Genomic DNA, 15,241 nt, shown 5'->3' with positions numbered 1-15,241 from the left:
ATTTTTAACTAATACAACCGTACACAGAGACCCCTCGCTCAAAATCCAGGCGGGCTTAGTTAGGACATTCTCACTCTTACCCGTGAGACTCTTTAGTTGGCCGTTGTGGCATCCCTTGTCCGTGAAGGGAAGAGATATAGCGTGAGACTGTAACACTATCAAAGAACAGGAAAGTACCAGCGTAATCCAAGTCACAGAGATAAATTGTCAATGTAGCGCGAGGCAGCCTGCCTGGTTGCAGCTGCTGAGTCGCTGGCAGCCCAGTCAGCAGAGTTGGGATCACACTGGACAGCAGCGCTGCCATCATTTATATCTGTGCTTTGGGAGATGGATATTGTGACCTGCAAGGAATGTTTCTTTGTTCAGTATTGTAGCAGAAATTAAGTAACATTTCTAAACGTTAATAGACCACTATAACTTAGCATGCTGATTGAATTGATTTAAAAAATAATAATATTCAGAAGATAATGACAGGAAATGAAGACTACAGATTGTTTAATTGTCCATTAAGGCATGCTGCTGTGTGTCATAATGACGAGATGGACAGATTTTCACTACAGTGCATCGAAGTTTAAGGGAAGGAAAGCAGGCATGAGGTCGCTGGGGGGAAAAACACAACAAAACAGAAGCGACACGTCACACTTCACCACAAAGACATCGTAGTAAGTTAACAAAAGATTTGGTGGTGGTTGTTTATAACGTTAACATCAAACCAACAGCTATAATGTTCCAACAATAACATTAAACCGAACGCAAACTAATGCGGCTAAATTACTAGCTTGTAGCATGTAGCGATAGTAGCTAACCTCGCAAGCCAGATTGATAATTGTGAGTGCTTCACATTATCAATCTGGGACTTCACTCGTCAGATCTGTTTGGGAAAGGAGGGACTTGCTGTACAATACTTCAAGCTGATTGGACAGCGCGCATTTGTTTTGACCAATCAACGCAACGCATAAAAATGTCATCTTCCGTCTCGTCTTGGAGAGGGGGGGGAGGGAAAGCACCATCTTTGTCAGATAAAAATGCACGAACCGCCTCTCGCTGTTCAAATTCAGCAAGGAAACGGTGAATAATTCTGCGAGAACAGAATTAATTGCCGCGTCCATTTGTTTGTTTGTTTGCCCAACCCCCCCCCCCCCCCCCCCAGTATGAACTAATCTTGGAGCTGCCAGCGAACTATAGTTAACAAAAATTACCTGGGAAGCTACACATAGATGTAAACTAAAATTAAAACAAACTATAACAATTAATCTAGATAAAATAAAATACACATAATTTTAAAAAATGTAAAAGGGTAAAATAATAGTCCTGATGTTTTGTTGACTAAAACTAGACAAATACAATATTTTTTTCTTGGACTAAAGTGTTCGACTAATAGTCGGCTAAAACATGACCAAATAAAAACAGGCTGACTTTGAATGAATGTGATCAAAACTAACAAGCTTGTTTGAAACTGTACTAAAGCAGATACAAAATTTAAGAAAAGCTTCTAAAATGAACGCTAGGCCAGAGCCCGAATTTGAACCCCTAACTTCAGAACTATAAGGCGGACGTGCTAACGGCTTCTCCACCGCACCTGATGTTTTAATATGATTCAAATAAATGAAATCCAATTCATCCTAAATTCCCAAAGAAATTTGTGAATGAGAATCGCTTTAAAGTACAGTTGACCCCCTAAGGACAGCGGAGCAAACACACACACACACACACACACACACACACACACACACACACACACACACACTCACACTAGGAGCTCTAATGATTACTAAAGCATTTAATAGTATCTGAGCAGCGGGACTGTTTAACAAAGCAGATCTGTGTAGGATGTGGCCTTTGTACAATAGCTGAACTCCCCCGGGTAATGAGGACCCCATCTTTGGTCTGATTCACATTAATTCTATTATTCCCACAGTCTCTTGGATGGCAGGCAGAATAGAGAAACAATAATAATTGCCTGATTACATTTGGGTCTCTTTGGTCCTGTTGACTTCAGATGTGTGTGTGTGAGAAAGAGTCACTTTTTTTTCTCCTTGGCCTTTCAGTGTGTTTATGTGAGAATGAATGAATCCAGAATACAATTAACTCTTTGACTGCCAAAAACGTTAAATAACGTTTCGTAAAATCCTATGGAGGAGTGCCAAAGACGTTAAAAGACGTTTTTTTTTTCAAAACAGGTGAAACTAACCATTTTCTATTGTTGATTACTCAAAAACGGAATAAGGTAGAAACAAACTTTTTTTTTCTGATGGAAGATGAGAGTCCAATCTTGTTTTGGTAGTATGTGTGTTTCCATAGTCCAAACACATAATTTTCTATGGACCTTGAAAGATCAGTCAAAATGCTTAAAATCGGCTGGCACCCACGGCATCCCTTTTCTGAAAACGTCTGGCAGTCAAAGAGTTAAATGTGGAACAGTGACAAAAAAAAAAAAAAGATAATGAGTCGAAATCATTGATTACATGCAATATTTTATTAGATTTTTTTGGGTACTGCGTATATCTATGGGTATACGGCTTTTCCTCAAATACACACACACACATAATGTCTTATTATGTGCGGAGCCATCAAGGTCACCACCACTATTTAGTGCGAGTTTATGCAGGCAAGCCCTGCTTTCCCTTCAGGATAGACACGCTCCCACAATCATGTTATGAATACTACCTGCAACCACTAAACATTACAAATATTATGTAAACACTCATGCGTAGGTCTGTTGCATCATTTTAGCAATTCAATTTCTGAACACGCGTAACTAGAATCTCACACAACGGACTGCAACCTCCTCCAAGGCTGAACTGTTAATAAAAATGAAAAGAAAATGCCCCATTTTATGACCTGAGCGTTAGTTAGAAGGCTGCTTCTTGCTTCATTGAGAGCAGTTTTATGGATCATAGTGACAAAAATGTTCAAGATAAATTCTTGTTTCTACAGCGTTATCCTTGATTTAAATGGAATGATCCCTTCCTTAGTCCCGCCATTCTTCAAGGTTTTGCTGCTAACCCTTTATTGTGTCAAAATGACTCTTTTGAAAAACAGCTTTTATATTTAGTCTGCAGTTGAGTGGGGGATCTCGACTGGCCCGGCCTACGATTAGTGAAAACCCACGTATAATTGACACCAATTGAAATGCATGGGGGGGTCAAATTAATCCCAAAATGTATTCAAAAAAACACATGTAATGTCTTACAGTATTTCGTGGAGCCGATAAATGACGTCATTGGTTGATTGGGCAAATTAAGACATTTCAACCCATCACGGATTTTGCATAAAAATGCAAAATGTTTGTCGATCCAGTCTAGTTTAATAAAATTTTATTTTTTTTAGGGCTGCGGAAAAAAAATCGGCTAAATCAACCACAAAAAATAGTCGACAAAAAATTTCTGCCTCAAAACAGGAGGCAGGGCGATTACCTGAGTAGTCAATGGAGTAATCGATAAAACAATTCTAAAAAGATTTGTTAGTGACAGTCCTATTAGTAATAATTAATCATTGATGTGTAACCACTTACACTTCTATAAATCTTTTCCATTGTTTACATTTTCAAATTGACTAAAAAAATGACAATTCTAACTCACGTTACTCAAAGTATTGTAACAAATTCCGTATGTGTTTTTACATACTTGGTGAATGAAGTTGACTTTTATAGTAGAACTACAAAACTTCTGTTTTAGAGAATAAAAATACAAAATTTTGTTCAATGACTGGAGAAACAACATGAACCTGAGTTGTCATTGTAAAATCTGCACCGTTACAATGGTGTCCTAAGCCAGTCAATGTAAAAATGAGGATCAAAGGACGTATATGAAATGATGACGGTATCGGAAGCTGCTGTGATTTAGCATGTATTATTCTGCCATTATTATTCATCGTATGCATATAAGGTATGGATGAATTTTAACATGGACTAAAAAAAAAATGAGAAAAAGGATTCCGCTTCATTTCACATTCCTTCCAATTTTCTTAGAGCTACTGTACACGCCACACCTGCCTTTAATTACGCGCCGGACACCGCAGGTCTCGTGCCAGCTTGTGATCAACTCCCCAACGGCCGACGCTAATCACGTCTGGTTCGCGAGCAGCAGAATCTGCGACCAGATTCCCCATATGCCCTGCTACTGCCTTGACCTCACCGGCTGGCCTTTGACCAAAGCCGCATGATAAGTGTCTGTGACCTTTGACCTGTTTGGATAATTAAAGAGTTGTGACCTCGGGCAGATTGGATTGGAAATCTGTCATTGATGATTAGTGAGTTGGTCTTAGGTAAGAGGGCATGGATGAAGGCATTTACTATTTTCAGGAGTGCTCGGTTGTGAGTGTATGAAAAAAAAAATAAGAGTGTATGATTTCTTATTGAAGGGAAGCTCTTGCTCTGTTATTTACAATAAAATGCACTCTATTCCATTGTAATGAAAATATACATCGTATACATTATTGTCAATACATCTGAATTTGAGCCTGATGGTGAGAAAATAGAAAAATGTTTTTAAAAAATTATAATTAAACTATGCTATAAACAGGGATGTGATTTTTCCGCTAATTCGCGGAATTCCGCTTTTTTTATCTCCCCCCCCAAAAAAAAAATTCCGATTTTTTTATTTATTTTTAGTAGTTCATTGTGTATGCACATGACTCCGACAGATAACATCTTCTGCTATAACAAAGACATTTGTGGTATGCTCTAATATGAGTTACTTTTCATTTGGTCATGATACAATTATTTGTTCATGAAATTTGAACTCTTCAACATTATTTATGTGTTAACTTAGTAATCACATTAGTTAGATATGAGGATATTCTCAGTGATAGTTTTTAAAAGCAAAGGCAGTCCAATGTTTTTGAATGTGACTGATTTTGAGTTGACTAAAACTGCCATTTTATATGGGATAGTTCAATATACATTGAAAATTTATGCTGTTGTTTTGTCTATTTCTTTGTCATTGAAAGTACTTAAAAACACGGAAAACCCATGAGCTCCGGGGGGCTTCGCCCCCCTTGTCCCCCCACCAGGGCACTGCCCTGGACCTAGCTGGGTGCCCCCAGACCCCCTGGCTAAATTTTCAGATAATTTCACTTTGGTCAAATCACATCCCTGTATAAAGGTAATATAAACTTAAATATAAACTTAGCTTGCGCCCCTTCCTGCGTGCAAGCCAATCATAGGAGTAAACGAATTGTTCTCATTTTTTCAATTGGATTATTTTGTATTGATGGCCTAGAAGTGTGTTGTCATACAAATGCAGCTCACTACGACCCTGAACAGGATAAACGGCAGAAAATGGATAAAGCAAGCAGAATGTTTTTTGTGATTCAACAAATTGACAAAATTGTACATTCTTCACTGAATTTTAATATAATCTATCTTTTAGAGTTTTCATGTCCGTCAGACTTGATTCTGCCAGTGATGTGAGTGACATTCCCATTATTGTGTGTATGATAATGTGGCTAGTGTCATCCGTATTACTGAACAAGAGACGCCGTTGCACACAGGCTGAGCCGGAAAGACGACCAGCAATGAGCGGCTCCGGCAGAAAGAATTGACATTCCGCACTACTCCGCTTCACGTGGTTACTGTTGCTAGGTATGAAAAACTTTATTCAGAACGAGCAGTGGCCGAAAGACACCATGCGGAAGCTTTAAATTCTGAATGAATACTTTTGTTGGTAGGAAGTGTGCAGCTAATAAATGTAATCTAATGTAAAACATATCTAATATAAATTTAGTTTCAAATTCTCCTTTTGATCTATTAAATATAATTTCTATACCATACAACTAACTATATGGGTTCGGTTCATGCCAAAATTTGATTCACGACATATTGAAAACACAAAATTTAAATGACTCCATTTAAGATATGCAGATTATTTCCAATAATATCCATCGGTGTCGTGTTAAATGACGGTTGAGATGAGTTCACTTCCCACTAGCACTCTTTGGAGGACCAAGTTCAAATCAATTGATTCAGAGTAAAAAAAAAAATGTGAATGTGGAATTTCATTTATATTTTTCTAATCCATAACAATCACCCATAAACATTTGCCTTGTGCTTGCCTTGAACTGTTTTTGTTCTCCCGCTCTCCATCTGTGCCCTTTTACTACATCCCATTCATGCATGATGTTGCCTCAGCTTCTTCTCACTCCTGTAGTTTTGTCACCTCTCCGTGTTGTTATATCGTCCCCGAGGCATACCGCACATATTCTCTATTGATAGCACTGAACAATGATTGTGTCTTTGGTGTTAAAATATTTATTGTCTCGTTCCACTCCTTTGCTGCACAGATGTGCCAGCGCTGTAGACTCATTGAAATATGTTGCATTCTCTGTCAATATAGTGTGAATATGACAGATATTATCCATAGAAGTACAACTGTATTGTAATTTTAATGTGTCTTGAAGGACGCTGACTGTAAAATCCGGAAACGTGGAGGCAGTCCTCCAATAACTCTTTGACTGCCAGACGTTTTCAGAAAAGGGATGCCGTGGGTGCCAGCCGATTTAAGCATTTTTGACTGATCTTTCAAGGTCCACAGAAAATTATGTGTTTGGACTATGGAAACACACATACTACCAAATGAAAGATTGGACTCTCATCTTTCATCAGAAAAAAAAGTTTGTTTCTACCTTATTCCGTTTTTCAGTAATCAACAATAGAAAATGGTTAGTTTCACCTCTGTTTTGAAAAAAAACGTCTTTTAACGTCTTTGGCACTCCATATGATTTTACTAAACGTTATATAACGTTTTTGGCAGTCAAAGAGATAAATACGACCGCATAGGTCACTTTGAAAAGGTGCGAAAATTACGACCATCTATCGGCCGTGTTAAATAGCGCAAAAATACTAAAGTGAGACACGAACCCGATCCGCCTCATGCTAACCCCAACCATTAGTCCATGGCGGCGAATTGACATACATTTTAACACTGGACTGTTAGCTCAGTAAGTTAGACGTTAGTCTCCCGACCAGACGATCCGCGTTCGGGACTCCGTTTTGTATTTTTTCGCTATTGAACATGGCCTATAGAGGTCGCTAAACTACAATACGTGATACTTGGTCGTATTATGGTGCATGGTAAAATTATTGTTGGAGGACTTGTTGGAAGCGTGGAGTAAAAATTTTTGACTGGTGAATAAGTTTGAGTGTATTTGCGAGTATGTTCGAACGAAATTTGCGAGTATGTTCGAATGTGCTTGTCGGCTAAATGCTAAAAATGTAGCATGTTTTTTTTGTAATGCCACAAGGTATTGTGAAAAATTTCATTTTTTTCAAGCATTTGGCTCACATTATACCAATACATTCAAAAAATTTAGTAAAAAACATCGTTCATTCATAACCTTTATGAATTTTTATTGTGTCTGCAATGCATTATTTAGATTCTGCTTTTTTTTCCCCCCATAATGCAACGGGAGATTGACCTGCAAATACGCGCTCTGGGTGCTGAGACAGCTGACCTCACACTAGCTCCTCCACTGGTCGACATGTTAGTGGAAGCCATATTCAGAATTTGCATGAGTACAGAAGCGCCCTCCCCAAAACGGTGCGATTTGAACCACAGTATGACAAGTGGATGTCAAATCTGCTATCATTCAGTTTCCTGATAGACACGCAAATATAAAGAAAAATATTTAAAAACTTTACTTTCTCAGATAGTTTTGGATGAGCTTATGTGGCAAAGAGTTGACCACATCACCACATACACCTCAGTGGGCTCTAATTCATCTGACATTTTCCTGTGGGCTAATTGCTATTCGTTGTATAAAAGAGCGCATTGTGTTCATAATGGCAGGAAATGTCAAGTCGGCATTTAAAGGGGAGGATCCCTCCAAATTGCTTTTGCTTCTTAGATGAAAATATAACCCTGCGTCCCGAGATGTGGCCTTGAGCAACGCGATGGCACTGTTGACATGTATGATTTGAAAGCTGATGAGGTTAAGCTACTGTTGGTTTCTTTGTGACATTTAACGTAAACTCGCAGTGCCTCGAAACACGCATAATTTACCTGACACTCCCATTTGAAGGCAAGGGCTGCTTAATAACGAACGATTGAGGGAAAACTTTCATTCTTCCAAACTTGTCAACCAACTTAGCATACAAAGATGGAGATGACTAACATAACACGTGTAGCCTTCTTGAGGTCTTTTATTATTTGTCCATTTGCGCATGTCATGTGTTTGTTTGTTTGGACCCTCAAAAAGTTTTGATGCTGTTTTGAGCGATGTGAATTTATGCTCTCACATTTGAAAAAAATATGAGGTGCTTGTTAGTAATAATAATAAAAAAAAAAGGATTTACTGCTATCTTTTCTATTTATCAAACCCCTTGACGAACAGATGGGAAGTAGTCAAAGTCACGTTAAGATAACCTTGACAGCTAAGAAACCAGAAAAAAAAAAAAGTACTAAACACAAAAAGCACCTGGTGGAAGGATGATGAGAGGGACATAAAGAAGAAGAGGAGACTGGGGACGAAGGAGGAGGAGGAGGAGGAGGAGGAGGAGGAGGGGGAAAGGAGAGGAGAAGTAGGTGGAAGGAGAATGAATGACATTCGACTTGGTGGCCCACCTTGGTAACCTGATTGTTCCTAAATGGGAGCAATGCTCAAGAATGAAAAGATAGAAGCGGGGAGAAAAATCAATATTGTGCAATTAAATACAAAGCCGGCTGCAGTGGATCTGAGGAGAATTTGTTATTTATTAAATTCGCTCCTCCTCCGCCTCCTCCTCTGCCTCAAGCCCCATAATTTGTGTGGGGTCTTTAATGCATGTGATTCTCTCGCCCCCGCCTTCTCTCTTCTGCCGGTCCCCTCTTCAAGTGATATGACCTTTTGTGGCTCGGAGAAGGCCACGGCGTTATGAGAGAGAAGACCGAGGAAGTCACAAACGTTCTCACCTATTGATTTAAGACCCGTCACCTTTGCAACAGCAAGCGCTGGTTTTTGAAAGAAAAGGTAAGTCACTTCACAGCTTGTCTGCGTTTGTACTACAGAGTCTTGATGTGTTCGCTGCAACCTTGAATGCGCTAAAACAAGTACCTTGAAAAAGTTTACGCAAATGACAACGACGCCACCCACTTTTGTGTGGAGTCTACACTCTTTGAAACTCTCTTCAGTGAGTAAGTCTCTTTGTTTTCATCCCAGTTCGCCATGTTGGAGTGACATCATTTTTTTTCAGGTAATACAAATGTTACCTTGGTTGTTGAGGACCTTTCCAACTCCATCTAACAACAAAGACATAATCACAATTCAGCCTCTGAAAATTCTTTGAACGATGTATACTTCAGCTTGACGCCACCTGATTCGTACCGTTACCAATAATTGATCCTATTCGTTCCAAATTCCCTCCTTCCAATCAAACTCTCGTATTAACTCATTCACTCACAGCCATTTTTAGTGAAGCGACCCCCTTTGCTCCCGCCTGTTTTACTGGATTTTGACTGATTTTGCAAGGCCCACAGAATGTTGTGTTGTATTGCTATAAAAACATGGAACATACCAAAAGGAAACTTTAACCCTCTTCTTTCATCAGGAAAAAAAAAGTATATTTGTATCTGTTTACGTTTTGCAGCAATTAGCATTAGAATATAGCTAAATTTCATCAATATTCAAATTCATGGTGAAAACACTGGCCCTGGCTTTCTTATACTCTGCTGTCACCTGCTGGCCGTTTTTTGTAATCACTACCATTGCTTTAAGCCACCTCTTCATGTTAGAAGCTGCATCAAAGCCATCTGTATGCTCTTGCATTAAAAAACATAAAGGACATATAAATACGTTTGTGGGAGTGAAGGACAAAGTGTTTTTTTTTTTTTAAACATATTGACATGTTTTTGGGTTTGAATGAGTTCATTATCTTTGGTGATACATTTTATTCACAAGGAGAAGATATAAAAATAGTTATGTAACTTTAAACTGTCAGATTTCAAAAACAGGTTAAAGTGGCCTAAATTACATACAGTACTCAACTTTTGGCAAAACTGAACTAAAGTGCTTATCTTGAGGAAATGCTTTTATATACACAAGATTAAGATTAAGACTGCCGTATGCTTCCTGATGGACCCACGGGAAAACCAGTCTCGCGCTGAGGATGATGAATATAGTTCGATTGTGAGACTTCAACACCTACTCAGCAGTTTAGCAGTCAGTTAATCACTGTTCCCCACTTGAAAATGATCCTGCACTCTGGCCGAAACATTCACCAGACATGGAGTGCTGTTCAATTGTGCAGACTTTCAAGGACAGACTCATTAAATAACCGATAATTCAATTTACTAAAAAATTACTAATATATGCTACATCCACCATATTTTGATTTTCAAAAAGAAGACACTCGACCCAGCCTCTGATGATGATCAAATGATACTTGAGGTTCACTTAAAGAATCCATATTTTATTAACTTTATTTGAACGAATGCCTCCTCTGTATATAACCTTTTTAGCACCAACATCTGTTGCCCCGGTCTTGAAATTATGGCACCAGTCGCAGTTACACAGTGTAATTCACCTCCTATTAGTCACGCAATGCCACAGGACGTAACAAAATGGCCTCCCAAAAGAGGGCATATTTGGTCACCCTAAATTGGACATTGCTATGAATTTATGGTTGTGGTGTTGTGGTTGTTTTTAGTGTTTTTATAACATGTCCCACAACTCATTCACCACAATAAAAATGACAAGGGGGACGAATTTGCAACTGTAATGTAGCTACCAGGTAGGCTAACAGTTAGCTTAGCCTAGTTTAGCTTCTTCTTCTTCTTCTTCTAGGACTACGTCTACTACTTTTACTACTTCTACTACTACTGAAAGACTTGAAGGAATTGTTACTTTTTGTCCATATCAGGACTCCAAGCCTCCTTACAGCTGAGCTACTGTTGATCCAATTACGATTGAAAATTTACAAACGGAGTCTCTCAAAATTATTCTTAGCTGCACCCTTCTTTTGTTAGAAGTTACATCCAGCTTGTTTAAGGTTTAACAGCAGGTTAATCTGCCACAATAGATTTGTCTGCAGTGACCCCTCACTCCCTCGCATAGTAATAATCAATGCAGTCCAAAGAGCTGCTCCTTGAGTGCAGAAAATACGCTTCCCGACTCTGAATTGAAGTCTGCAAACAGGCTGCCATGGCGATGCTAAGTATTATTGATGCTGCACTGCTGTAGGTAGAAAAAGCTGATCTTGATTTCAACTGTAAACGGGAGATGAAGTTTAACCGGTAAACATTACCGTGGCGTGTAAAGGTCTTGGGTCACTACATATGGGAAAATACATACAGGAAACGTTTATTTGACCAAATGTCGTAAAAAATGAGAAAAACAATCCCTTGTCATGAAGTGCTTTAGGGTGGATGCCCTCTATTTCAGGGAGCTCTCAATGTTGTATGTTTTTGAACAGGAATGAGTAGCACCCATTGCTCACTAGGATTTCCTATTTTAACCAAGCATAAGTATTTAAAAAAAAACATTAATTACATATATATATATATATATATATATAGAAAACTTTACTAGGGCCCAACCTATATGCATTTTTTTATGCCGATACTGATTTTTGGCAGAAAAAAATACCAATTAACGATTAATCTGTAGATTATTTCAAATTACATATAATAAGAATAAGAATAAACTAAAAATAATAGCAAGTGGAAAAAACACTAAAAACAAATACTGACTGTTGCATTTTGGCCTATTGGGGGCAGTGTGGTGCCGTGCATCCATGGCATACACACTTAAATTGAGTACAGAAGAAAGTTGTGATTGAATTCTATTAAAATAACTAATTTTTCACACATTCTGAAGTATTTGTGCCCTTGCATAGCTTTATCTCACCTGTGTGTATGTGTTCCCACAGCATTTGTGTGTGGATATTCGTTATTTGAAGGGAAAAACACTTAAGTCAACAAGTCGATCCTAACTTCCTGTTAGCATTTGAATGGGATCCTCCCTTTGCTTTTAGCATTAGCGCTAAACTTGTGATGTTTTAAAAACCAAGCATGTTTTGTATTTAAATATACAATGGATGTAATTCTTAACATTTTTGTGTGTTTAGTTTTACAGTTAACTCCAACTGAGGTGTCATTAACTCTTTGACTGCCAAAAACGTTAAATAACGTTTAGTAAAATCCTATGGAGGAGTGCCAAAGACGTTAAAAGACGTTTGTTTCAAAACAGAGGTGAAACTAACCATTTTCTATTGTTGATTACTGAAGAACGGAATAAGGCAGAAACAAACTTTTTTTTCTGATGAAAGATGAGAGTCCAATCTTTCATTTGGTAGTATGTGTGTTTCCAAAGTCCAAACACATAATTTTCTATGGACCTTGAAAGATCAGTCAAAATGCTTAAAATCGGCTGGCACTGGCGACAACCCGTTTCTGAAAACGTCTGGCAGTCAAAGAGTTAAACAGCTTAAAGGACGCTTGGGGGAGACATCAGAATAACCAGAATAACATACGCTACGCACTTGCTAGTTGCTACACAAGCAAAATGGTGCATTCTTGGTACTTTCAGAGCGTCGGAAACTTCGGTTTTCTTCAATAACGTTTTAAGGGGAAAATAATCGGCCATTTGGCCCACTTGGCCGATTGTTTTGGCCAATGTTTGAAGGCCAATATTTACCCGCACACTCACACACGTGACCTCCACAAGCGCCAACTCCAGAGCATCAGCTTCCTACCTACCTCCCCACTAAACCCAAAGGAAATTAGGGGGCTTGTGTCATTGTTTTTAGTGGAGCCTTTTTTCCTTTTTTTTTTTCACCCCCTATTTTCCTCTTTCTGCCTCCTGTTGGTGTATTTGATCCTGACCCGGGATGGCGAAGCAGGTTGAGTAAATGAAATATTGATCCACAGTAGCGTGGCCTTGCCTTCACCTTGTCCCGCACGCTGAATTACTGACTCTTCCGTTCTGCTTGTAATAGGAATTATTACAGCAGGCCGGGGCAAGTAATTACTCGGCATGGCAGAGAGGGCAGAGGGGAGGGGCTGCCTTATATTTCTTTGGAAGAAGTTATTTACTGTACTTACTTACCCCAGCCCCATCGCTTCCCCTTTCCACTCCTGCCAGCCATGTCTTAAAAATTAATACAGTTTGCTTGACCGTCGTCATTAATCATTGAAGGAGTCAAAACGTTGAAACAAAATGCTGTGTTGCAATAGTTTGCCGGCTGTTGAAACTTCCAAACAGGAAAGTAACATTAACTCTTTGACTGCCAGACGTTTTCAGAAAAGGGATGCCGTGGGTGCCAGCCGATTTTAAGCATTTTGACTGATCTTTTAAGGTCCATAGAAAATTATGTGTTTGGACTATGGAAACACACATACTGCCAAAACAAGATTGGACTCTCATCTTCCATCAGAAAAAAAAGTTTGTTTCTACCTTATTCCATTTTTGAGTAATCAACAATAGAAAATGGTTATTTTCACCTGTTTTGAAAAAAACGTCTTTTAACGTCTTTGGCACTCCTCCATAGGATTTTACGAAACGTTATTTAACGTTTTTGGCAGTCAAAGAGTTAAAAGATGTGAGATAACCTCACATTTTGCAAAATTGCGCAGATTTCGCAGGCTCTATTCCGGAAAGACTTTCTATGTGTGAGCTCATCACCTACGCTAATTTTTAAGTAAATATGAGTGGCGATGAAAACGTTTGTCTCTGACCCACAGCTGCACTTGTGTTTTTGATATATGCCCATTTCACTTCATGACGAAGCGGCCGTTTGTTTGGTTGATCTATTTGAGCTACTTGCGTCCTTGCCTTTGCAGCGGTCCGTCTGGTTGCTGCCAAGCGGGATGACATCCTACTGCATCAGAATCCCTCTGAAGGTCATCGCTGATGGGACGAGGGAACTCGCGGCGATCCATCCAGCGATGGGACACCGACTTAAGAGGTTAGGGGATGGGGGCACAAAATGTCACCCGCAGCTTTCATTTACTTTGGACAGGTGAATGTTGAACTCACGGGTGCTTTTCAAGTTGATTAAATCGAACTTGAACTTTGTCAGTAGTGATTGATTCCCCTCTTATATTATATTATATTAAATTATATAAATAGCCAACATTGTACATTCTTCCTACAGTTGACCACATTTCTAAAGGAAAATTAACTCTTTATAGTATTAATGTAAGAAATGTGCTGTTTATTATCTCTGCAAAGCTTGAAGATCATGAGGCGGTTGTCTTATTGACGTCTCCACAAATGTTTTGTTTTTGGCTTTGGTGTGTCCATCGCTGTGCAGTTTCCTTATATGAAGTGTTGTGGAATTCCGTAGACAAAACATTTTCGTCACGAAATAAAATTTTCAGACAAAAATTAAACGAAAACTAAAATAGAAGCCATTCATTGAGACGATAACTAAAATTGGCTGACGATTTAGTCAATGATTAAAACGAAACACAGTGATGAAATTCACACAATCCAATCAGAAGGAATGAAACGCTGGTTGAAGAAAAGAATCACTGCACTTTATTTAATGTTCAAACATGTTTACATGTCTTGTGCGGCTGTAAGATTAACCTCAAGCAATTATGCACTTTTTTATTTAGGTGAAAACTAAGTTTTATTATTATTATTTCATTGAAACAATTCATAAAGACACCGTTGTATTAAATGTGTCTTGCGTGTTAAACTACAGTTACAAATAGGTGTGTTATAATTTTCTGAATAAAAGTTTAAATGTATGCTGGAGGATGCTGTCAATTTCGTCGACTAAAATTGGATTCAAACTAAAATACAATCAGATAATAATAAGAAAAAATGGATGACTAAAACTTTAATTCATTTTAGTCAAAAGAATAACTAAAACTAAATTAAAAATGATTGTAAAAATTAACACTGAACATTATTCAAAAATAAATAAATAAAATCCTCTCTATGTATAACTTTGGTGCTCAGGCAACAATTTAGATCATAACATTGACACTCATGTTCCCGCCAAAAGTATTGTAATGTCAATTCTTGTACACTGAAGACATTTGGGTTTCAGATCAAAAGATGAATCCGAGACAGAAGTTCAGAATTCCAGCTTTTATTTCATGGTATCTACATTGAGATGTGTTAAGCAACTCACGACAGGGCACCTTTTGTTTGAGCCCACCCACTTTTCAAGCAAGCAGAATTATTCTAACATATTTCTAGTTGCCTTTTAAATGGATTGCTTAAACATTACATAATGCGTTGGGTGACACTTGTAAAAACTGCATTTTCTGTTACGCAAACAGTAGCTGGCGTCAACGATGTTGACTTATTTCAT

The 15,241-nt window shown here is 38.4% G+C and overlaps 1 protein-coding gene across 3 annotated transcripts in view; it reads left to right on the top strand.

Annotated features, from left to right (window-relative positions):
• LOC144050692 (uncharacterized) overlaps positions 1-15,241 on the top strand; it is a 52,601-nt gene that overhangs the window by 19,335 nt on the left and 18,025 nt on the right. For all 3 annotated transcript variants that reach the window (XM_077564205.1, XM_077564203.1, XM_077564204.1), the window contains exon 4: positions 13,755-13,879. In XM_077564205.1, the coding sequence (XP_077420331.1) occupies positions 13,755-13,879 (125 nt within the window). The remainder of the gene's footprint in view (positions 1-13,754; positions 13,880-15,241) is intronic.

The sequence above is a fragment of the Vanacampus margaritifer genome, chromosome 4 (genome assembly GCF_051991255.1).
Source record: "Vanacampus margaritifer isolate UIUO_Vmar chromosome 4, RoL_Vmar_1.0, whole genome shotgun sequence".
NCBI classification, from domain to species: Eukaryota; Metazoa; Chordata; class Actinopteri; order Syngnathiformes; family Syngnathidae; genus Vanacampus; species Vanacampus margaritifer.
Note: the sequence above shows the minus strand (reverse complement) of the source record. Positions and strands in the feature narration are given on the sequence as shown.